The 23,782-nt window shown below is 38.9% G+C and overlaps 1 protein-coding gene across 25 annotated transcripts in view; it reads right to left on the reverse strand.

Moving 5' to 3' along the window:
* Window positions 1-23,782, reverse strand: part of TADA2A (transcriptional adaptor 2A) — a 46,255-nt gene that overhangs the window by 15,852 nt on the left and 6,621 nt on the right. For 10 of the 25 annotated variants that reach the window (XM_086360420.1, XM_086360416.1, XM_086360418.1 and 7 more), the window contains exons 3-8: window positions 17,733-17,839; window positions 16,664-16,723; window positions 9,854-9,945; window positions 7,821-7,978; window positions 6,685-6,773; window positions 5,432-5,504 (exon numbers count right to left, since the gene is read on the reverse strand). In XM_086360420.1, coding sequence (XP_086216546.1) covers window positions 5,432-5,504; window positions 6,685-6,773; window positions 7,821-7,978; window positions 9,854-9,945; window positions 16,664-16,723; window positions 17,733-17,839 — 579 coding nt within the window. Of the gene's footprint in view, window positions 1-5,431; window positions 5,505-6,684; window positions 6,774-7,820; window positions 7,979-9,853; window positions 9,946-10,301; window positions 10,388-14,975; window positions 15,101-16,663; window positions 16,724-17,732; window positions 17,840-23,782 lie in introns of all 25 variants that reach the window. The other 15 variants (XM_086360435.1, XM_086360431.1, XM_086360436.1 and 12 more) reach the window with 4 other exon arrangements.

Raw genomic sequence — 23,782 nt, forward strand, 5'->3', positions numbered from 1 at the left:
TCCTAGAATGCTGTGCTGGGGGGAGACAGGCTTTACGTAAGTCTATGGTGGAAGTGGCAGGAGAATGGGTAGGAGACAATTTGTTTTTGACATGCACTACAACCAAATACCGGCGAAGGCAATGGCACCCCACTCCAGTACTCTTGCCTGGAAAATCCCATGGATGGAGGGGCCTGGTGGGCTGCAGTCCATGGGGTCGCTAGGAATCGGACACGACTGAGCGACTTCACTTTATTTTTTCACTTTCATGCATTGGAGAAGGAAATGGCAACCCACTCCAGTGTTCTTGCCTGGAGAATCCCAGGGACGGGGGAGCCTGGTGGGCTGCCGTCTATGGGTCGCACAGAGTTGGACACGACTGAAGTAACTTAGCAGCAGCAGCAGCACAACCAAATACAAGTTTTAGCGTGGACTCTACCTTCCTTCTTAGGAGAAAGAGAATTAAGAAGTCAACAGTTCAAGGCAGAAAGAGAAGGAAACAGAACAAATAAGCAAACAGGTAAAGAGCTAACATACACTGAGTATTTATCATGTTCCAGGCTCTTTAGGTGTCTTATCTCATTTATCCACTGAATAACAAGATGAGTTCAGTAGGAAACAAACTACCAGAAAATCCAGTGGGGAGGTTAGTGCTAATTTTGACAAAATAGTTCTGTAATTTTTCTAATATACTAACATATCATGTTGTTTCCTAAGATTTGTGTGGGAAAGAATTAAAACAGGAAAAAAAACTGAAGAGACTGTGTTACAAAAGCCTCTATAAATAAATCCTGCTGATAAACGGTTCTGGTGCTTGATCAATTCAGTAGTGGAAGCTTGTACAACCAGCTCTGGAGAACAAAGGGGAGAAAGGGAACACAGGTCAACAAATGCAAGGAGAAATGGAATTCTCCCAGGGAAAAAATTTCACAGCTGAAGCTCTCTCTTGTCTTGATGAAGCATACTCGGATCGCAACAACTGATTATAAGGTCTTAACTGCATGAAAAACCCAGGGAGGATACAGCACAGCAGGCAGAACAGAAATGAGAAGGAGACACTGAATGAAGGACAATCACAGGTTCACACTCTTCTTAAAAAGTGACTGGAGAGTTGAGTAGAGTAGGCACACAAAGACCCAGAGCTCCTTAAAAACCAACCAACCAACCCAAACCACCCATAACCTCTCCACTGCTGCCAGGCCTCTGAAATCCCAGTCTTGGGGGATGACTAGTCTCCCTGTGATTACACTCGGGACTGATAACAAAGTCTCCAAATGGCTGCCTTAAAATATTGCAAGAAGTGGGCAGCAGTCAGAGGCAGCTCCTTCCCACTGCAGTGTATTTCTAACACTGTTCAAAATAGCTGGCAACATGTTTCTGTTTTCCTGACAGAAGGCACTTACTGCTTTCTTGGCAGGAAAAGCAACTCAGAGGCCTTAACTCTGGGGAAACCAATCAAGCAAGCACACGAGCACAAACCTGTGAATCAGGTATTCCCCAGAATGAAGCTTCTTAAAAGTCATTCCCCTGCCCTGAAGCTTTTGGCTGAGATGGACACAATCGGGGCTATGAAAAAAGGATGACTGTGTGACCTCATGGTCAAAGTCAGCAACCAGGAAGCCTGAAGCAAGTCACTTCACTCCTTTGTACATTTCCCTGAAGGCAGAATGGGAAAATGACTATTTCCACTTCTCAGGAATGTGATTAAGTCATAGATTATAAAAAATGTGAAATCTAAAAAGAAAAAAAAGGTTCAAGATGGTAGATACAGTAAGTCTAGTAGTATTAAGAGCACAGATGAATGAAGCACAGTAGTATTACGAGCTTGAGATGGCTCTGCCACTTGCAGGTTATAACTTGACCTTGATATTTCCACTCCTCAATTTCCCCATCTATAAAATGGGCATAGGAATGCCCAACTCAAAGAGCTTTGTGAGGATTAAGTGAGTTCACACGTATCAAGAACTTAAACGGTACCTGGCAAACAGAGAGTGCTGTACGTATTAATTATCATTATTTACAGCCTTTAACAGTTAAAAGATCAGAGGTCCAGCCTGGTCACTGTGCCTACTCACCTATCTATTGGCAGTTTCTTTCCCTTGATGGTGATTTGGCTGCTTTGTGCTTAGGACTGTTTAGACATAAATACCATTGAGACTGAAAACTGCTGTTTAGTTGCTCTGTCGTGTTCAACTCTTGTGCGACTCCATGGACAGAGAGCCCACCAGGCTCCTCTGTCCATAGGATTTCCCAGGCAAGAATACTGGAGCAGGTTGCCATTGACTGCTCCAGGGGATCTTCCCAACCCAAGGACTGAACCCACATCTCCTGCACTGGCAGGCGGATTCTTTCCCCCTGAGCCACCTGGGAGGACCAAAGGCTGACAATACGACCAAAGAAAGAAAACCGGGGGCGTGGAGGCGAACATGCCCGTATCTGATCAAGAAGTTTTGCTGACATTAGCTTTCCAAATAGAGGGAGAGTAAATTTCTCTGGTGTGCAATCCTGAGAAGTGCTGAGAACACAGACCCAATACAGAGAAAGGAGCTCATGACAACTCCTGCTTGCCCAGGTTACTGGCTGGCAATGATTAGAAGATGCTGTGCTAAGGCTTACCACCTGGAAAACTCTGACAAAGACCAGTCCACAAATTTAGGAGAGATTTTCCCAATAAAAGCAGATGGGGAGCAACGTTCCCCGAGGAAAAGGGAAATGCGCCGTGTGTCACCACTGGCGTCTCACAACACCCTGTGACACAGGGGCACTGAGTTATGGGTCTTCTGCATCTCCCTCTCTAGGCCAATAATCTCAATGAAGTGTGAGGAGGTTTCATTTAGCGATCCCAGAACTTCCTTACTGTCTTCCCCAGACATTACTTCACAGGCAGTATCTTTTGGGGCCCGTTCTGAAAGATATTTGGTATGGCTGGAATGTAACCATCTATTCCTCCATTGTGTCCTAGGCCTCTATAATGGACCATTTGAACCTCCTTTATTAGACGAATTGCATCAATCATAGCAAAAGTCTTGGGAAAGAAGAAGAGCTTGGTGGCATCACCCAGTCTTCTAGATGCCTGGCAACAGGACACAAAACCCAGCCAAACAATTTACTTCCTTCTAGTAGTTGTGAGTGAGGAAATATAAAAGGAATGTTATAAATGCTCAGTAATATTAAGAGTGTAATAGTATAACGAAATGGTAATAACATCAATCTGAATTATGAACCCTCTTCCATTGGAGACATTCACCCTGACTAGTCAGTGTCATCCTTCTTTGTTGGCCCTGGACATAAAGAAATAGCAAGCAGGATTCCAAGTGACTCAGAAGCAAGCCCGAAGTTGAATCACTGTCCTGATCTGCAGAAAACAGGTGCCCCCCTCTCTGCTCTGGGTGTGCATATAAAGCTCCTTCTCATTTCTCCCTGCTCTCCTTAGGCTCCTAGGCCCCTGCACTTGAGTGTTCTGGGAGAAACCGCTCAGCTCAAGGGCAATATGCCCCACTGGACAGTGGGGCCGTGCTGCCAGAGGAGGAATATGAGAACTCAGAGCCATCGACAAAGCATCCCTTTGATCTCCAGTCCTGCCAACCCTCTCGATGATGTCATCACCTTTCAAAAAGCACCCATCTAAACATCTTATAGTTCAGTACTAGACACGGAGGGAAAGCGGAGGCAGAGATTATTACAGTTTTAATTAAAACTACTTATGTATAACAATAACTGAAGCTTCAGTTGTAGTTTGAATGAATTAGAATCAAGTAACTTAAAAGGCTACAGAATCTGTAGAAGGAACACAAATAACTAAAGTATGCTATTGGTTTAAAATGCTAACTAAAATAAAACTTGCTAATCAATTGCTTCTTTTTGATTTTTTTTCCCTTTGCCCCACTTAATTATAGAAAGGACCATAAATGCACCAGAAGAAACTGCAAATCTTGCTTTCACAAAGAATGCAGAGTAAAATGAAACACCAACCATGACTATAGTTTTCTTAATAATGTTGAGGCTTAAGAATGAAGACCTTGGACTAAGGCCTAGAGATGTGATTTAGCAAGTCCTTTACATAGTTGAGACGTTATTGACATTAGAGATTTTGACTTTCAGAAGTTCAGTACCTCTGAATAGCATCTAAAAAAATGATACTTATAAAACTGCTTTTTTGCATTCTGGATAAGAATGATACAAGCCAGGAAATAATACCATTTTAATTAAAGTTGGCATGTATGAGGAGAAATACTGAATGGCAATCTGCACACTACCTTCAAGGGGACACCATCATGAGGTGAGAACAGACAATAACATGAGTTACCAGGGTTGAAAAGCAGAGATTGACATGGAAGACTGAACAAGTACAACGGCTCTAGTGAACACTAAAGTAGTTTGCCTTCAAGTTTTCCTCTTTTAGTTCAATCTGCGTCACTTTGACTTTCCCTTAAAGTTGTGTGGGAGAAAAGGAGAGAAATGAAATTTTGCAAAGAAAACTGTTCAAGAAGCATGTAGAGAAAAAATTCTAAAGGTAAAATTTTTATGAGGACTCTTTCTTGGTCCCAGATCTGGTGTAACAAATACCTAGACAGCTGTTCTATGAAGGTAAGAGTAAAATTTCCCCTTCAAGGGACAGAGGACCAGTTAATGCAACCTGAAAACTCGATTTATAAATCAACAAGGAGTCTAACTTGCCCTTCCTACATGGCATATACAGTTAAGAGAAATAACAAAGATGTTGTTTAGGAAATATAGAATCCAAGGGATTCACCTACTACATACATCATCCTTAATTCTGGACTGAAATGAAACAGAAGATTTGGGATTATTTTAAAGACATAGTTCATTGAAAATGGAAAGAAAGGGAAAAAAAGATATTCCAATAAAAGTCTAACCATCCACTTTTAAGAGTCTTATTGACATTAAGCATTTACTTATAACAAAAGAGTTAGTAAATCAGGCTAATCTTAAGAATTTAGAAGTGCTAAAAATCCAACAGTTCTGAGAAAGAAGAAATTTTCAGTCTTGGTCTAAAAACTCTTGAACTTTCATTCTTTTCCCCTGCTATGGGAAATGTGGGGTAACAAATTACAACGAACATTTAGTATCAGTAGTTGCTGTTGAAGTCCCAGGTTTTCACCCTGATTCCTTTTCTTTTAAGGAGGCAGTGAGGACCATTTAACCAATTACCTCAGCATAGGCTTGTCTCAATTAAAAGAAAGCTCACATAGTCCAAGGGATGGGATATTCCCAACTACCATTATATGATCAACATTCTCACCATCGTCACAAATGACCTTCTCATTATGGTCAAATCCTGGCAACATGATATGTTCAGCATCTTAACCACTATACTTTCAGTCCCATAAGGGGCAGGAGACTATCTTATTCATTCTTACATTCCTAGCAGCCAGCACAGTCACATTACAGGTCGCAATCAATAGAAACACTTATTGAAATAAAATGTTACCGTGTAAAATGTCCGAGTCATCTTCGACAAAATCAATATCTCTCAAGTCCCACTCCGCATAATTGTCAAACTCCTGTTTGGGGAAAAAAATTCCCACCTCAGATCCATCAGCTTTGAGTAATGCCTTTATAGGAGCCATGCTTTAAAAGCAAACAGCAAATATACAAACACTTGTTAAAAAGTACTGAATGGGGTACAAGGCCAGGATAACTGCTGTAAGTAATAAATCATGGGGAAAATCTGAGAGGCTTTCAGGCAATAGTGACAGCAAAAAAATGAGAAAGCTGTGAGTCCAGGAATAAATATTTGGTTCTAAAAGTAGTCTATTCATAAAATGTAAATCAAGAAAATCTCACTCTGACTAGTCCTTCAAGTATTTAGGTAAGAAAATTGTGTGCATTAATTCATCTACCTTTCTACCACCTTCTGAGGACTCTATTTATTCCAGAATATTGGTTATACAGCTCAGTGGGTAGATTTGTTCATATTCTGTTCAATGAGTACAATCTGCAGGGGTGGTGTCTATGAGGGAGCTCTACAACAGCAGCTGCCAAAAACAAAACGCTGACCTGGGTGTGGCCAGCAAAACTGTTTATAGTTTGCTAAACTTTAATTACCTCCAGGAGTGCTATAATTGTGGATGAGGTGGTAAACCAAGAGACGTGTGACTACATTCACATGGCTTTATGGCTGCAAGAACATGTAGCTTTTCCACACATTCATCATTCTTTATACACTTGTGAATATAATACAAAAGATAGCAAACTACAGCCTCTAGACCAAATTTAGCCCACTGCCTATTTTTGTAAATAAAGTTTTACTGGTGCACCAGCATGCTCATTTGTTTACTATTATTATCTATGCTGCTTTTTGCATAATTATGGCAAAGTTTAGTTCCAACAGAGAATTTATAGTCTACAAAATCTAAAATATTTACTATCTGGACCTTAATAGAAAAGTTTCCCAACCCCCTGACACAATACAACCTTGGAACCCTCTAAGTGTGGAATGAGAATCAGACTATAGGAACCCTATACTTACTAAGGAAATGGGACTTAAGAAATAAGTTCTTGGTCTGAAGAATTTCTACCTTTCTAAAAAAAAAGTTTACAAATGAGAAAAGGCACTCAGATGGAGAAAATGAGACTGCCTAAGGCCCTACAAATTACAGTGTTTTGAAAAGCTTTTTAGTGGTGTGGAACCTATAGGTAAGAGATACGGCCTCATCCAAAACAAAAACAAGTTTCTCCTACCTCAATGAAATCTGCTCGAGCTGGCATGTATCCTGCCATGTCCCGAGAAAGCAAGGAGTCAAAGGTAGGTCGGGGAGGGTCATCTGCAGCTGAAAGAATTTTGAGTTTTTCTTAATAACTTAATAAAATACTAGCATAAAAAAAGTAACACAAAATTCTCACTTAGATTCTGAAATATTTTTATTTAGAGAAAGTGTCTGAGAGAATAAATAAAATTCAAAAGATTTTTATAAAGGAAAGTAAAAAAGTAAAGTATTATGGAAACAAACTGATTTCTTAAAAAAGAAATTAAGGGGACTTCCCTGGTGATCTAGTGGTTAAGACTGCATTTCTACTGCAAGGGACATGGGTTCGATTCCTGGTTGGGGAACTAAGACCCCACATGCTACAAAGGGCAGGGAAAAGAAAAAAAAAAAAAAGAAACAGATTTAGGGAATCCTCTAAGTAAATATGGAAAATTCCCTCTGCTTTTTACTTCCCTAATATAAAAGAAAATCAAGGATCTTTTCTTTAGCATTATAGAACTTAAGTATTTACCCTGTCTGCTTCAGCTCCCTTCTCAGTATCAATTTACAAATCCCATCCAACTGATAGGCAAAAACCCTACTGGATTTGGAGTGAGCTGGAATTGACTCACTAGTCCTGGGATCTTGCACAAATTATTTAACCTTTCTGAATTTCAGGCTCCTTGTGTGCAAAATCAAAGCACTTGGCTCTTTCTGTCTCACTGCATTGCCATGAGGAAGAAATGGTCTAAGCCATTTGAGAACAAAGTGCTAACATCCAAAGGGCTTATCCAAACAGGAGATAGCCCCAGGTTTTGAGTTAGTCACCTATGAAACTGTCTCCAGAAAGTATGAGGAAAGAGGCAGGGGAAAGAAAAATAATCATATCTCATTATTTGTGCCCTGGGAGTCATTCAGAAAAGATGTCCATTTATAATTCATCATGGGTTTGGTTATGTTTTGTTAGACCCATGAGTCCCTAAGTCACATGAGATTAAAAAAAAAAATTTGTTATAATTGCCACAACCAAGTGAACAAAAATAACAAATTGCTTCTTGGACTTAATACTGGGATGGTTAATTATAATGAGTTCAATACTGGACTCTCTTACTGATACAAGGAGGTACTCACAGTGAAATGGAATGGCTGTGTCAGCAGTTTTTGCCTCCTCTGCTTGCTTCAGGTTCAGCAGGGTAGATGCAAACAGAGGGTTATTGATGAAATGCTTCATATAGTGCTTCTCACACTCCTCCTTGGTCTTGGTGCACATCTGATTGGCTACATCCTGCCTAGAGTGTGGGAAGTGAGAAAAGGACGCAGAGTTTTCATTTATGCATAATGGTCAAAGTATGGTTTGTTCTTTCCATATTTTAAGTCCCACTGATATAATGTGTGGAACTTGATACCCACAAACTGATATGATGCAGCTATTGGCAGAACAGTGAGACAAATATAAACATAGTATTGGTATAATCTGATGTTTCAAATCCTGCTATTCCATGATAGAGGTGCCAGTATCTAAAAAAGTCCTTTTCTTTCCACCAAAATAAGGAAGATTACTAGAAAATCCATGAATTTCCCTGTGAGCTAGGCTCTACTGAAAGAATTGCTATAATTAATAAGCCAGAACATTTATATTTGCATATTGTATAGTTTACAAAACACTTCATGTGAACAAACATTTCTTTACTAGAGCTCTCATGACAGACCAAGCTCTAAGCTGGAAATATGTACAACATAAGTGACATAAATGCTAGTATTAACTGTGTAGTGTATTTACTATCTCAGTTTCACAGATGGAAAAAATGAGGCCCAGAGGTTAACAAACTTGCTTAAGAACACAAAACACGAAGTGTTAAAGCCACTCAATCTGTACTGACAAACCCTGACTCCTGGCCCAGATGATGCAGAGGTAGAGGTGAAATCTCTCGAAGTCTCCTCTCAACCTCTCTTCCACGACACTTCACTTGTATTGTGCCTTCTAAGGCACGTGCCTCCACTTCACTTGCCTCCTAAGGCATACTATACTCTGATTCATGTACTTCAACCAACTGTACATACATGCTGATTCCCCTACTAGACTACAAGCTTCCTGAAGACAGGACACATTGTCATAATTCTTGGCTCCAGCATCCTCACCACCAAGCTTAGTGCCTTACCCATAGTGGAGAGAGAAACGATGGTCTTTGCTAAGGAAGGGGTACAAAGAGGAATAGCCCCTTTTAGACAAAAAATGAAAAACTAGGCCAAAGAAGACTAGCAAGAAAATGATCACTTTTTTTCTATCTTCTTTCATATTCCCATAGTAAACAAAATTTTATGATGCTTAATAAATATAAGCAAAATATGAATGGAACTGAAATCTCTTGCTTCAAGGCCCTGGACATAAGGGAGGCATATGTTGATATATTTTATCAACATTTGATAAAGAATATACTCTAGGAAGTCAGGACAAGGAAGAGCTACTTGGGAGTCCTCTTGCAACATTTGGTCATACGAAGTCATTTTTTAACTTCCTAAGCTTCAGATTCTTCATGAACAAAATATATTCAATAATGCCTCTGCTATCTAGTTCATAAAAAGAAATCATCAGTTTGAAAGTACTCCAAAAAGGTAAAAATAAAAGTAGCAGTATCATTATTAAGCAGTGTCACCTCATAAGGCAACTGAACGTTGTTCAATTCTGCCATGCTAGGAATAAGCAAGTACATACAAGCTAAAACCAGAAAATGCGAATAGGCAGTCTATCAAATTTGAATCTCAGGCAAGCTATGGCCATTAATCTGAAGTCTGACTCACTTAAATGACAAGGTCATCTATAGCCAAGAAAAGTTCATAAAACCAGAAAGGAAGAATAACTAATAGAGTCTATACTTCCCCACTATTCAGAGAGGAATAATCAACCTTCTGTGGTTTGATACATCCAAAGTGGTCTTTTAAAGCTGGTCAGTCACAGACCACTAAACATCCTGTAGCCTTGTGAGGCATTTCAGCCTTGGAAAAACACGTGTAGAAGGGAAAAGGACTTGTCGCTAAGTCATGGGTCAAGAGAAAAGCAACATACGGCCCCTACCTCCTTTTTCTGAGGTTCCTCCTTTTAATTCAACAGCACTGTCTTTTTGGAGCCCGCTAGGGCAGGACAACCCCTTCTCCCAAGATCTTACCAATTTCCAAAGCCACAGTCCATCACAGCTTCTAAAAGAGCCATTTCTTCTTGAGCAGTCCAGCTGGGATCAAGAACAGGAAAATCTGAGGTCTGAGGAAGAAAAAGTTCTGCCTAAGAACAGATAGAGAAATAGAACCCAGCACCCCCAAACGGACTTAAAATTAAGTCCGATAGCTGTCATTCCCATGGTGTTGAGAGACGCCTGAAGAACGTCCTCATTAGTTGTTCGCACTCCCCACCTCCAGTTCTACCATTAGGATCTCCAATAAATACTATCAACCACAAATGCCATTTAGCTCATGTAGAAAGACGTTTCTTAAACTTAGCACAAAGGTAGAGATAAGTATAATAATAAGTGTTCCCATTTAGTTAAGAGAGGAATACAAATGTGTATATTTCTATCTATTAAAATGCACGATTAAATCATATATTAGAACCAAAGTTACCTATTGGGGAGGGAGGGAGAAGACAGGATGGAAAGGACAAGGATAAAAGCTGGTCCTCTCTGAATATTCCTTTTTTGTAGACCTGACTTTGAAAACATAAATAATGTACACTATTAAATTTTATTTATTTATTTTTATTTATTTATTTATTTTTATTTTTTATTTTTCACCATTAAATTTTAAAATCACAAGAATCAAAAGTAATATGTAACAAATTAACCTATGGATTAATTTTAAGGCATAATCACAAAGAAAGAAGCAATCCCAGGTGATTTTAAAACACAATAATTTGACTATATATTTATCATAGAATATACTTTAAAATGTAAAACAAACTGCCAAAAAAACCAAGTAGTGATTGACAACTATTGTTTTCAAACAGTGTTGGTAGAGTTATTCTGAGATTAGTATACGTTGATGTGGTGTGGGATAAAGCTGTCAAGTAACCGTACTGGTGTCACTGGACAGTGGGATTTGGGGCTTGGGGGAAAAAAAGATAGGTGATCTATGAGGTTATGTAAAACCATGTGGTCTTGTATTTGAAATGGAAGTTTTAGTATGAACTCATAATGTATTTTGTCTTAAAAGAAAAATTTCCAATACAGAGCACAACTAGTGATTACCAGTATGTATGTGGGGGGTAAAATATAGGGGTGAAGGAGTGGGAGGTACAAACCATTGGGTCTAAGATAGACTACAAAGATGTATTGTACAACACAAGGAACACAGCCAATGTTTTGTAATAACTGTAAATGAAGTGTAACCTTTAAAAACTGTGTAAGAAATTTCAAAAAAAAAAAAAAACCCCAAAAAAAACCTGTCCTAACACTGTTCAATGAAAAGATCTAGAAAAAATGACTAATCCAACAACAATGAACACTTCCAGTGCCCTATGTGTGGTCTCTAAGTACAATTTTCCACTAAAGGAACCAGGGCTGTTTCAAGAAAAGACTCATTTTAGTTTTGGGGAGGAAATGTACAAGATGAGACTGGAAAATTTTGTTATACTGGAAAGCAAAGAAACTCTCAAAGAATATAAGGGTTACGTCAAAAGGATTCAGAGGTCAATTTGTAGAGGTTCCCACCAACTAAAAATGGAACATTTTGAACATTAAAGAGAACAACAATTGCAAAGGTTTAAAACATGCCAAACATTCTCAATGTCTAGAGGATGCCAGAGAAGGAACTCATACATTCAAAACTAGTAACAAAGGGAAATAATTTATCCTGCCTTTCTGTACAAACTTTACCTCAGTGAGGTGTTTCTTTTTACAGAATTATTTTAACCCCTAAATTAAAAGAAGTGATAGAATTAAAAGAGAACTTATGTATTCTGCAATCCTAGATGAACAAATCTAGACAATGATGGTGAATGAATCTGATATAGCCAATATATGTTACTACTAATTTGTAGGAAACTTCTGTAGAAGTCAGAGGAACATGTTAATCGGCAAAATCTAGACCGCGTGAACATCTATAAGACAAACAACGCAGGTTTTTAAACAATCAAACTATATGAAACAAGAAAAAGAGTGAGGGAGGGGTAGGAAGGAGAGGAAGAACCCATAGGATAAATATATAAGGTAACCAACCTAGAATAGTTAAAACAAAACAAAACAAAACAAATGTCACACAAGAGCCTGGGCTTCCCTGGTGGCTCAGCAGGTGAAGAATCTGTCTACAATGCAGGAGACACACAGGAGACATGGGTTCAATCCCTGGGTGGGGAAGACCCCCTGGAGAAGAAAATGGCAACCCACTCCAGTATTCTTGTCTGGGAAATCCCATGGACAGAGGAGCCTGGCAGGCTATAATCCATGGGGTTGCAAAGAGTTGGACACTTCCTGAGTACTTCCTAGCACACACGCACACACACACACACGAGATCTTTAGGAATTCTCCTAGTGGTCCAGTGGCTAGGATTCTGCTCTCAACAAAGGGGGTGCAATTTCAAACTCTGGTCAAGGAGCTGGCATGCTGCAACTAAGAGTTCGCATGCTGCAACGACGAGAGAAGATCCCCACAACTAAGACCCGGCAGGGCCAAATAAGTAAATAAATAGAAGAGCAATCCTTCAATCACACAGGTGTTTAGAAATTGTTCTATCTTCTGTTAATGACACACACACATAAAAAACCCTCTGTGGTCTGTCAAATTATATTACTAATAAGCAATACATTTTATCTGAGCACCTACTAGGAATATGCCTCACGTGAGGTACTATGAGATCCAAATGAGAAATTTCAGAGCTTGTATCTGTATTAAATTCAAAATAATCACTCAATCTGGAAAGTACCATAAATACAGGCAAATACAACAACTCATAGTTGAAAAGCCTGTATTTATAAAAGTGTATTTTCTAATATTAATTAGCCCTCACCAATTTTACTATAAGATAAACCAGAAAGACTTTCTACACCAAAGCAAAATGGGCATAAAAGGCAGTTTTTCTTAAAGTTGAATCAGTGTTTCTCAATTTCTGAACCCAATCTTGGCCCTGCTGCTGCTAAGTCACTTCAGTTGTGTCTGACTCTGTGCGACCCCACAGACAACAGCCCACCAGGCTCCCCTGTCCCTGGGATTCTCCAGGCAAGAATACTGGAGTGGGTTGCCATTTCCTTCTCCAATGAATGAAAGTGAAAAGTGAAAGTAAAGTCGCTCAGTCGTGCCCGACTCTTAGCAACCCCATGGACTGCAGCCTACCAGGCTCCTCCATCCATGGGATTTTCCAGGCAAGAGTACTGGAGTGGGTTGCCATTGCCTTCTCCGAATCTTGGCCCTGCTGAACAAGAATCTCTAATAGCAAGGTCTAGGAATCTTTAATATTAAGAAGCTCCCAGGTGATTCTTATGCACTAAAGTTTAAGAATCACTGGTATAAAGGGTGTGGCAAAAAGAGGTGCCTTGACTTGTTCAAGGTTCTAAGAATTATAAGACAAAAATAGGCAAAGAACTCAGAAATCTTGATTAATGCACCACCCACCACAGCATGAGTAACTTCCAAAAATACAGCACTGTGAGATGGCAAAAGTACTGAAAACCATTTAAAGTTTTCTGAGGCTTCATATGGAAAAAAAAAAAAAAAAATCAAGGTTTTAGTGGTTTCATGTATAGAAAACCAAAATTTGGTCATCACTCCTATGGAAGGAGATTCATCTTTTCCTTATCTGGGAGTAAAGACTAGAAGAATAAAAAAAGAGCATTAGTAATCTCCAAAAGCGCTATAAAATAAAGAACAGAATTCTGAAATGTGTTTGAATGGGTGTAGAATAGGTGAGAAAAGAATGATGTAATCTGAAGAGTTAGATGGACTTGGAGAGAAACTTCGTGCCATCAGCATTAGGCAGAAGGCATGGTGCCCAGAACAGTTAAAGCGAGTTCATGGTCAGTCTTCCTGCAGAGGATAACCTCAATCTACTTAAAGTACACTAAATCACAATCCAAATAAATAAATATGTATTCTGCTTCTTAGCATTCTTGTGTGAATTTTGGATGAATAAAGCTAACTTTTGAAGATGGGATAACCTTAGTGAAATGAACTCAGAGCCACAGCTACTCTGACCACACTCTTCCTCCAATCCTGCATTCATTTTGCAATTAACAAAAGAGAAACAAAAGGGAAAAAAATTCTTATTTCATATATTCCATATCATATGTTGTCAGAGAAATGCAAGTTAAAATGAGACAGCACCATATACCTATCAGAATGGCCAAAACCCAGAACACTGACAACACCAAATGCTGGCAAGGGTGTGGAGCAACAGGAACTCTCTTCCATGCTGGTGGGAACACAAAATGGCACAGCCACTTGGGCAGTTTGACAGTTTCTTACAAAATGAAACATACCCTTACCATACGATTCAGCAACCATGTTTCTTGGTATTTACCCAAAGGAACTGAAAACTTAGGTCTGAAGAAAAACCTGTATGTGGATATCTATAGTTGCTTTATTCTTAATTGTCAAAACTTGGAAGCAACCAAGATATCCTTCAGTAGGTGGATGAATAAATAAACTGTGGTACATCTAGACAACAGACTATTATTCAGGGCTAAAAAAGAAACAAGCTATCAAGCCATGAAAAGACATGCAGGAAACTTACATACATATTACTTAGTGAAAGAAGCCAATCTGAAGAGGGTACTCTATACGATCCCAACTCTATGACATTTTGGAAAAGGCAAAACCATGGAGGTCACCAAAAGATCCATGGTTGCCAGGAGTTAGGGGGAGGGGTGGATGAGGAGGCAGAACACAGAAGACTTTTAGGACCGTGAAACTACTCTTTATGATACTATAATGGTAGATGCATGTCGTTCTGTATTTCCACAAATCCACAGAATGTGTTAACACGCAGAGTGAACCCTAATATAAACTACGGACTTTGGGTGATAATGAGGGTCAATGTAGGTTCCTCAGTGATAATTTATGTGCAATTCTGCTGGGGGATGCTGATAATAGGGGAGGCTATACATTTGTGGGGGCAGAGGATACACGTGAAATTTATGTACTTTGTACTCGATTTTGCTGTGAACTTATAACTGATCTAAAAATCAAAGCCTAATATTAAAAAATATACTCCAAACCTTACAATTAGTGAAGAAAATACTTAGAAGACTGAAGGTGTTTAGAGAGAGGTAGGGGAAGACCAGAAGGTTGGCTGCCAAGAACTCTTACCAAGGAGCATATCTTGAACTAATTCATTATAGACCAGGACCTGATTCTCGGCATTACAGGTCCAGAAATTCACTCAAGGCTTCACAAATAAAACTTGGAGATGCTGAGTTCCCCTTTTCAAACTTCTAAAAGACAGAAGTAGACATGCTATAGCACTGTGGTAGACAGAATTCTAAAGATGCCCTCCACTCCCCAAAGATTCTTGTCCCCTGATTAGTCAAACACTAACTAAATATTCCTGTGAAGGGACTATGCTGACCAGGTACTAATTAACTGACTGTAAAATAGGGCGATTATGCAGGTAAATCCACTGTAATCACATAGGCCTTAAGAGAGAAAGAAGAGTCAGAGAGATTCAGCACAGGAGTCATGAACCAGGAGAGGTCAGAGAGGCCAAGTATTTCATCAATAACCTTCAAGACCTCCCTGCTGTTGGTGGCTTTGAATATGGACAAAGCGTGTCAGGAACCTCTAGAGGCTGAGAGCAAGTCCCAGCCAACAATCAAGAAGGAAACAGTATCATCACTCCTACAACCTCCAGGCAGTGAATTCTGTCAACAACTTGAATGGGAAGAGTCTGAAAGTGGATTCTCCCCTAGGGTCTCCAGATAAAAATCCAGACAGACCAACACTTTCATTTCAGCCTTACGGAATCTGGAACAAACCAATTAACATAATTGGTCTTCTGACCAACAGAACTGAGATAATAAATTCCTGTTGTCTTAAACTGCCTCATTTTTGATAAGTTGTTATGGCAGCAAGAGAAAACTACACAAGTATCAATCGATTAATCCATGACGTGAGACTACTGTCAAGAAGATGCCCAACCAGCATTCTTTCCTTTAAGAAAAACCAACAAAGGAGGCCAAATGTAAGAAAACTACTTGGTGAACCAGGCGATAGGCTCTGATAACAGACAGAGGTATTGTATACACGCCTGCCAAGCATACCAGATATTTACTTTGGCTTAGTAAAGTGCCCACTCCTCTGGCTAAATATTGGAATGCATGCTGTCACTTCAGTCGTGTCTGACTCTGTGTGACTCTGCCAGCTGTCCATGGGATTCTCCAGGCAGGAATACTGGAGTGGGTTCCCATTTCCTTCTCCCAAGATATTGGAAGGACACTACTAATATCCATCCATCTCTCATTCCTTCTTTACAGGTGTCAAAAAAACCAAATTATAGCCAAGTCTTTCTCTGGCCTATGAGTCAATCTATCTCTTCAAAGTGAGTTTACATATTACTATATCATTCACCCAATACTCATTTTACAACTTAACTCTCCGAGGGTAACCAATTTCTCCAAGGCCGAGAAGGTGGAGTGCCAGACATAAATCTCACCACTGCCCACATGAACCACATAAAAATACCATTAGCCAAACACAGTAACAATACATTTACTGTTTATAAATGAACCTAGAAAGCAGCACACCTCTAACCCTTACATAGTAAATCTCAAAGAATACTTCCTTTAAATTCCTTTTAAATTAAACCAAAAATCTGAGTATATAAAATGATTTTCAGACTTGAATGCTTTAGTAGATCCATAAAATCCTAAAAAGCTTATTGGGCAATGATTACTTAATTCAGATATGGGGGAAAGAAAAGGGAGATACTTGCAGATGAAGAAAGACTAATACCCAGTATAAAATCTGAAAATGAAGGGAAATTCCTACAACTTCATTACCATTATTTCATAAGTATGATCACTTTGATGTTTCTTGTACTCAAATCCTCGTGTGAAACACTGAAAAAGAAAGGAAAATTAAGTTACCAAAAAGTTACATTTTGAAATGCTTTCTTAAAGGATAGAAGATGACTTGGGGGTATTTTACTCTTGAATGAGTTTTTAAGAATTCATTTACTCTTGTTTGCAGCCACAACTCAAAGGTTAGGTTCATGATCACAGCTTTTCAATGGCCCTCATAGAGAAAAAACAACAATCTGGGAAAAAAGACTTATTCCTAGGACAACTCCTCCTTTTAGAAAAGCATAAGCCCTGGAAGCAGACTGTCTAAAATTGAATCCTTGCTCTTAGTGTATTTCAGCAATTCTAAGATACACTTTGTCATGTTTTCAAACTCTGAAATATGAATTCGTCTTATAATAAAAAGTATATTACAACTTCCATTAGCCATTTTTACACTTTAACATCTCTGAAATTGGGATGTTTCTTTTAATCAATAGCATTCTGGATCTGATAAAATATGGTATTTGCTGTGTGACCCTGAAGCAACTATTTAACCTCTCTTTGGCCAAGTTTCCTCTGTAAAATAGGAGTACTAATCATTACTACTTCCTAGGGCTGCAGTGATGATTTAAAAGTTAATTCATGCAAAGTACTCAAAATAGAGCCTGGCACAGAGTAAGCACTTATCAGTACTGCTATTACTATCATCATCGACAGAACACTTTGTTCCTTTGTCACCTGCCCAAACATCACTCTTCAATAAGATAAAAAACAGTGTCACAGGAGGTATCAAAAGGAATAATCCTCCAATTCTGTTTCCTGTAGTTCCAATACTTGAAATCTACTGGCAAAAACAGCATTAGGTTGATACAGGAGGAAGTGGAATATTCAACAGACTATCTCATCCATCTTGCTCTCTTCTCCAATTTTTCACTGGTAAAATGGATAATTAAAGACTGACTAGAAAAAATAGATTTAACTACGTACGGTCCTTCTGAGCAACTGACAGTCATCACTGAATTTACTATGCCTATAAAACTAGGCAAGCCTTCCCTTAATGAGTTACCTGTAAGCAGAGGAAAAAAGGAGGTGGACCACATTCTGCACACTTGATATAAGGCTCCATGAGGTAGGAGGAGCAGCCTCGGCAAGGTGGCTTATCAGAGGGATCACCTAGAACATAAAGAAAAATTACTAGCTTTTAAACACCCTATGACTATCTTCAGCACCAGAAGCTAGAAATCTGCAAATGATTACACAAGGTAATACACTGTGCTGAAAAGTTCATGGAGATAAGATGAGCTCATTCCAAATAGGAAAACACAAAAATGATGTTCCTTTTTATTTCAGGGCAGCTTTGTTCCTTCCTACAGTACCTACTATTTCAAGCATTTAAGTAGATATGGCACCTGCAGAGAAACAAACACAAGTTTTAACTGGAAGTCTCACAGTGCCCACAATTTATTTTCCCATGGGAAAATAATGTCACCTACCTACCTAACACATATACAGTTACAGATAAAGCCCATCTGACAAAATGTTAATAACTGCTGTATCTGGGTAATGGGCTACAAGTAATCACTGTACTGTTGTTTCAAATTCTTTACAAGTTTGAAATTTTTCATAATAAAAAGTTGGGAGCAAAAACTCTTTAACTATACACCTTGGGATATACTAATTTATACCTGAGTTGGGAGTTAAACCTAGGACAGCTCCCTCCCTTTCTCCCATAGGAAGCAGAGAGCAGAGCAGACCTTCCTCCAGTTCCAATGACAGTGCTATCTCTGAAATACCAAGGCAAGGAGTACAACCCAAACTCTAAGGCCTAAAGTTATAAAAATGCATACATGTGTGTCCCTGGCTGCCCCAAACTGCCACTCTCGAGTCAGGGCAACACAGCAGAGTTGTTCTCTGTGATCCACAGGAATCTAAGAACACAGGCTTGAAGGTAGAGAAGGGATTTAATCTGTTTGGCCTGAGGCAGACATTTCTCACATTCTGTAATAGAATGCTTCTCCCTAAAATCCAAGAAACACTCTTCAAGGCACCTTTCCCTCCTTTAAGTGGTGATTATTATTCTTTTTTTTCTAAATGAAGACCTGTAGAAAGGTGACAGGAAAGAAAGGTAATCTTTCTGGCCATAGCTTCAAAGTAAATATCTGGAACAGAAACTATCCCATTTCTCCCATTTAAAACAAAAATGATTTTATATTAAATGTCAATTTTTATCAAATTACCTTCTCACATCCTTTTAATGATACGTTTTTCTTTTTTCAAACTTTCTTCAACAATAACAACAAAAAAATTGACCAATGACTGACCTAAACAGGTTTTAAACTTTTATGTCAAGAAGTAATTGTTTTACAAAAAATAATCCAACTTATAGTTTTAAAGATTTTAGACAATAAAAGAATGTCACCCTCTATTACCATGCTGATTTCCAGCCCTTCTTCCTTGTATGTGTGTGTATATATTTAACAAACGTGAGATACCACACATGATGTTTTATAGCCTGTTTTTTTTTCCACTTGACAATATATACTCAACATCTATCGTGACGGTACACACAAAGCTCCCCCATTCTTTTTAATGGATGAATAATATTCCAGTATATCAATTTCCTAACCTAGTGGTTTTCAGCTGCCTCCTAGGAAAGCACTGTGTAAATGTGAGGAGATGCCTTCCTGTTGCCATGATGACTAGGGAGCACTACTGCACTTAGCAGCAGGGACCAGGGATGCTAGACATCCTACAGCACTCAAGACATTACTACACACCACAGAACTGGCCTGTCCACTGCACAACTTTCAAATGTCCCACCAGATGTTCAAGTAGGTGAAAACTTATTCATAATTACATGACCTGAAACCTAATTACACATAAGACAAAATGTTCCTGATAGTTCTAACATGTGCTGAATTTCCAGGAAGGCAGCTGCATTACTTCAAGAGGAGATTTTATCTTGTTTTGTTCAGAATGTTACTAAGACTTAAGTTGTGGTATTTCTGAATCACCAATGCAACACACATGAATCACTGTGCATTTGTAGTTGTAATATGCACAGTGATTCAACATATGAATAGAAGCATCTGACTACTAAGGCATTATGTCTTCCACTGTAATGACTAAACATATGGAGATAGGTATTATTTTGTTATAAATTACATTATTATATATTACTTCATTTATCCTTTATAGTATAGTTAGGGCATTATTTTTATTTCTTTGAAATCATGGGCATAGATATGTTATCTATGCATTTCATTTCCAAATAGTAAAAGAGGCTTTAAAAACATAAAAATCAAACACTGAGTCTCATAAGATTGAGAACCACTAGTCTAACCAGTTCCCTGCTGCTGGGCATTTATGTTGTTTCCAATTTTTCACTATTATAAAAAATGCTGAAGTCAATGTTCCTGTACGTTAGGTTGGTGCAAAAGTAGCTACAGTTTTGCGCTATTGAAGCTTGCCATTTGATATTAGAATAATTCTTAAATGTGGTTATGTTATACAACATTTTAATGCACATTTCTTGCTTTATGTTTTTTTGCTAATGACTTAATACTTGCTATTTATTTTATATTTATTTTAGACTATAGAAATAATAGACAAAAAAGCAAATTCAAGTGATTTTTTTAATTCAAGTTCAAAATGGTTCGTAAAGCAGCAGAGACAATGCACAACATCAACAACACATTTGGCCCAGGAAGTGCTAATGAACATACAAGTGCAGTGGTGGTTCAAGAAGTTCTGCAAAGGAAACAAGAGGCTTGAAGATGAGGAGCACAGTGGCTGGCTATCGGAAGCCAACAACCAATTGAGAGCCATCATTGAAGTTGATCCTCTTACAACTATACAAGAAGCTGCTGAAGAACTCAATGTCGACCACTCTAAGGTCACTCGGCATTTGAAGCAAATTGGAAAGGTGAAAAAGTTTGACGAGTGTGTGCCTCATGAACTGACTGAAATAAAAAAAAAAATCATCATTTTGAAGTGTCCTCTTCTGCTGGGAGCCGGCGTGAGGAGCTCCGCCCGTGGCAAAGGTCATGAGGAAGGAGGCTCGGCATACGCAAAGGTGGGATCGAGCCTCAGGAGTCCCCCTGGATATTCTCGAGCATCTACCCCCAAAAACCAGAGTCTGCCTACTTTACTGCTTTGTGCTCTCACCTCTGACATTACTGGGGGCTGTCCCCCACCACCATCTCTCTCTCTCTGATAAAGAGTTAACTTACAGCTCCAGTTAATAAAGTTCCTGGGCATTAGGAGTGTTTAAATCCAAACCCCTCAGATAGCTCTCTAACTCACCTGACAAGTTTACCCGGACTCCTACAGCTATGCATAAGATTGTTTACAGTCTCCCAGCCACGAGAGGCAAGGGAAGCTTAAGATATTCAAATAGCTTAGAGCCTCTCAGAGAGATAGAAACTGTCACAATAAAACTAGTAAAAGATTTCATTGATGAGCCAATGCTTGCTGCCAAGCTTCCACATCCTCTGTATTGTATCCTTGAATGTGTATTAATTAATATACTTGGTATGTAGAAAAAATAAGTAGTGGCCTTGGTGCTAGCAACTTTAGACCCTTAAGGTAATAAATTCTTTCCTTTGTTGTAAACCCACTGCACCTCTGCCCTATAGGAATGCAACTTTATCTAACACCTTCAGAGGATGGCGCCAAACTTCAAAATAATTACTCTTAGAGAAAATAAGTCTCACGGTTGACAAACCTTTATCAGAGTCATAAAATGTTAATAGGCCTTCTGGCCAGAAGATGATGTAAATCACCTAAACCATTTGTATACGATAAATTTGCAGGAAAGAAACCCTGGTTTTGATAAGGATCAGAGACTGCTGACTTTGCATGATTTCACACCCCCTATTATCCTCTATGTACAGCTTAGGATATAAAAGCCCCTGTTGAAAATAAAGCTACGGGCCTTGCTCACTGAAGCTTGGTCTCCCCATGTCATTCTTTCTCTCAACCTCTGGCTGAAGTTTCCATCTGGAGTGCGGAGGTCCTCTGCGGCCATTTATTTGCCTGGGCTTCTAAGACCCACTCAAGAAGGTGCCTAAGGTGGGGCACCTTCTGCTATTCGAGAGGGCGCCTGCGGCCTCCATGGTCAGAGCTAACTTGATGTCACAGGTTATATTGATTTTCCGCGTAAACCAAGCTACTCAGCCTCTTTTCTCCGTTGAATTTTCCTACTGAGCTATCCTCATTCTATTACTCTTTATATCTCTGATGAATATTTAAATAAAGCCAGCGTAATCGCCGACTCTGTTTCCCCTTCAAACTCCCTGGATCAGCCGGGGCTGGACCTCGGCAGTCTTCTCTTATTCTACACAACAATGAACCACTTCTTGATTAGACTATGACATGCAACGAAAAGTGGATTGTATACGACACCCAGTAACAACCAGTTCAGTGGCTGGACCAAGAAGCTCCAAAGCACTTCCCAAAGCCAAACTCCCACCAAAAAAGGTCATGGTCACTGTTTGGTGGTCTGCTGCCAGTCTCATCTACTACAGCTTTCTGAATCTCAGCAAAACCATTACATCTGAGAAGTATGCTCAGTTTACCGATGAAACGCACCAGAAACTAAAATGCCTGGTATTGGTCAACAGAAAAGACCCAATTCTTCTTCATGACAATGCCTGACTGCACGTCGCACAACCAAGGCTTCAAAAGTTGGACGAATTGGGCTACGAAGTTTTGCCTCATCTGCCATATTCACCTGACCTCCTGCCAACTGACTACCACTTCTTCAAGAATCTTGACAACTTTTTGCAGGGAAAATGTTTTCATAACCAGCAGGAGGCAGAAAATGCTTTCTAAGAGTTTGTTGAATCCTGAAACATGGATTTTTACACTGTAAGAATAAACTTATTTCTTGTTGGCAAAAATATGTTGATTGCAATGTTTCCTATAACTTTGAGCCTAGCTATAATGATTTAAAATTCACGGTCCAAAACTGCAATTATGTTTGCACCAACCTAGTATATAACATTTCACATTTTGTTCCTCAGGATTTCTATTTTCCTATAGCTACAACTGTTAAGTATGTAGAAGGTTTCTGATATATATAGCCAAACTATCCCTCACAAAGGATCCAGAACTTGTCTGTAACCTAGGAGGAAGGAAAGACTTTTTTTAAACAATCATTCAAAATCCAGAGGCAATAAAAGAGTAATAAATTTGACTACATAGACAAAATAAAAATCTTTTTGGCAAAAAAAAAAAATCATAATACAGAAAGCAAATAAACTAGAAGAAAATACTTGTAAACATATCATAGACAAAGGGCTAACACCCTTAACATAGAAAGAACCTTTAAAAACTGAGAGAAAGGAACTTCCCGGGTGGCACAGTTGATAAGAATCTGCCTGCCAACGCAGAGGTCATGGGTTTGATCCCTAGGCCAGGAAGATTCCATGCGCCACAACTACTGGGCACACTACTGGAAACCCATGTACTTCCAGAGCCTGTGCTCTGCAACAAAAGAACCACGGCAATGAGAAGTCTGCACACCACAACAAAGAGTCGCCTGCACTTGCTGCAACTAGAGAAAGCCTAAGAAAAGCAACAAAAACCCAGCTCAGCCAAAATAATTAATTAAAAAAAAAAAACTGAAAGGGAAAAAAAAGAACCAAAAATCCTATTTTGAAAGTCATGAAGACATAATTAAGAAAGATGAATATGAACCTTAAACATGAAAAGACATTCAACTTCACTCACAATAAGAGCAATCTACAGAAAGTTCTCACCCATCAGACTGTCAAAAATTCAAAAGCTTGATAATATAGTTTCTCAACAAGCTGTGGGGAAATAGGCATCTTCATATATTGCCTATGGAGATGCAAAAAGGCACAACTCCTTTATAAGGGAATTTAGCAGTATCTAAATATCCATTTATCTTTGGACACAAGAATTCCACTTCTAAAAATTTACCTGAATATACACCTCCAACAATACAAGGTTATGCATTAGAATATTAATTGTAACTGCAAAAAACTATATTGACGTCCAAGCACTGGACAGAAGTTGATCAAACTATAGTATATCCACATAATGGAGTAGTATATGCAACTATTAAAAAAAAAAACTCCATAAAGTAAT

This window comes from Bos grunniens, chromosome 19 (genome assembly GCF_055505025.1).
Source record: "Bos grunniens cultivar Pamir isolate PY7600 chromosome 19, Bosgru_T2T1.0, whole genome shotgun sequence".
Classification (NCBI taxonomy): Eukaryota; Metazoa; Chordata; class Mammalia; order Artiodactyla; family Bovidae; genus Bos; species Bos grunniens.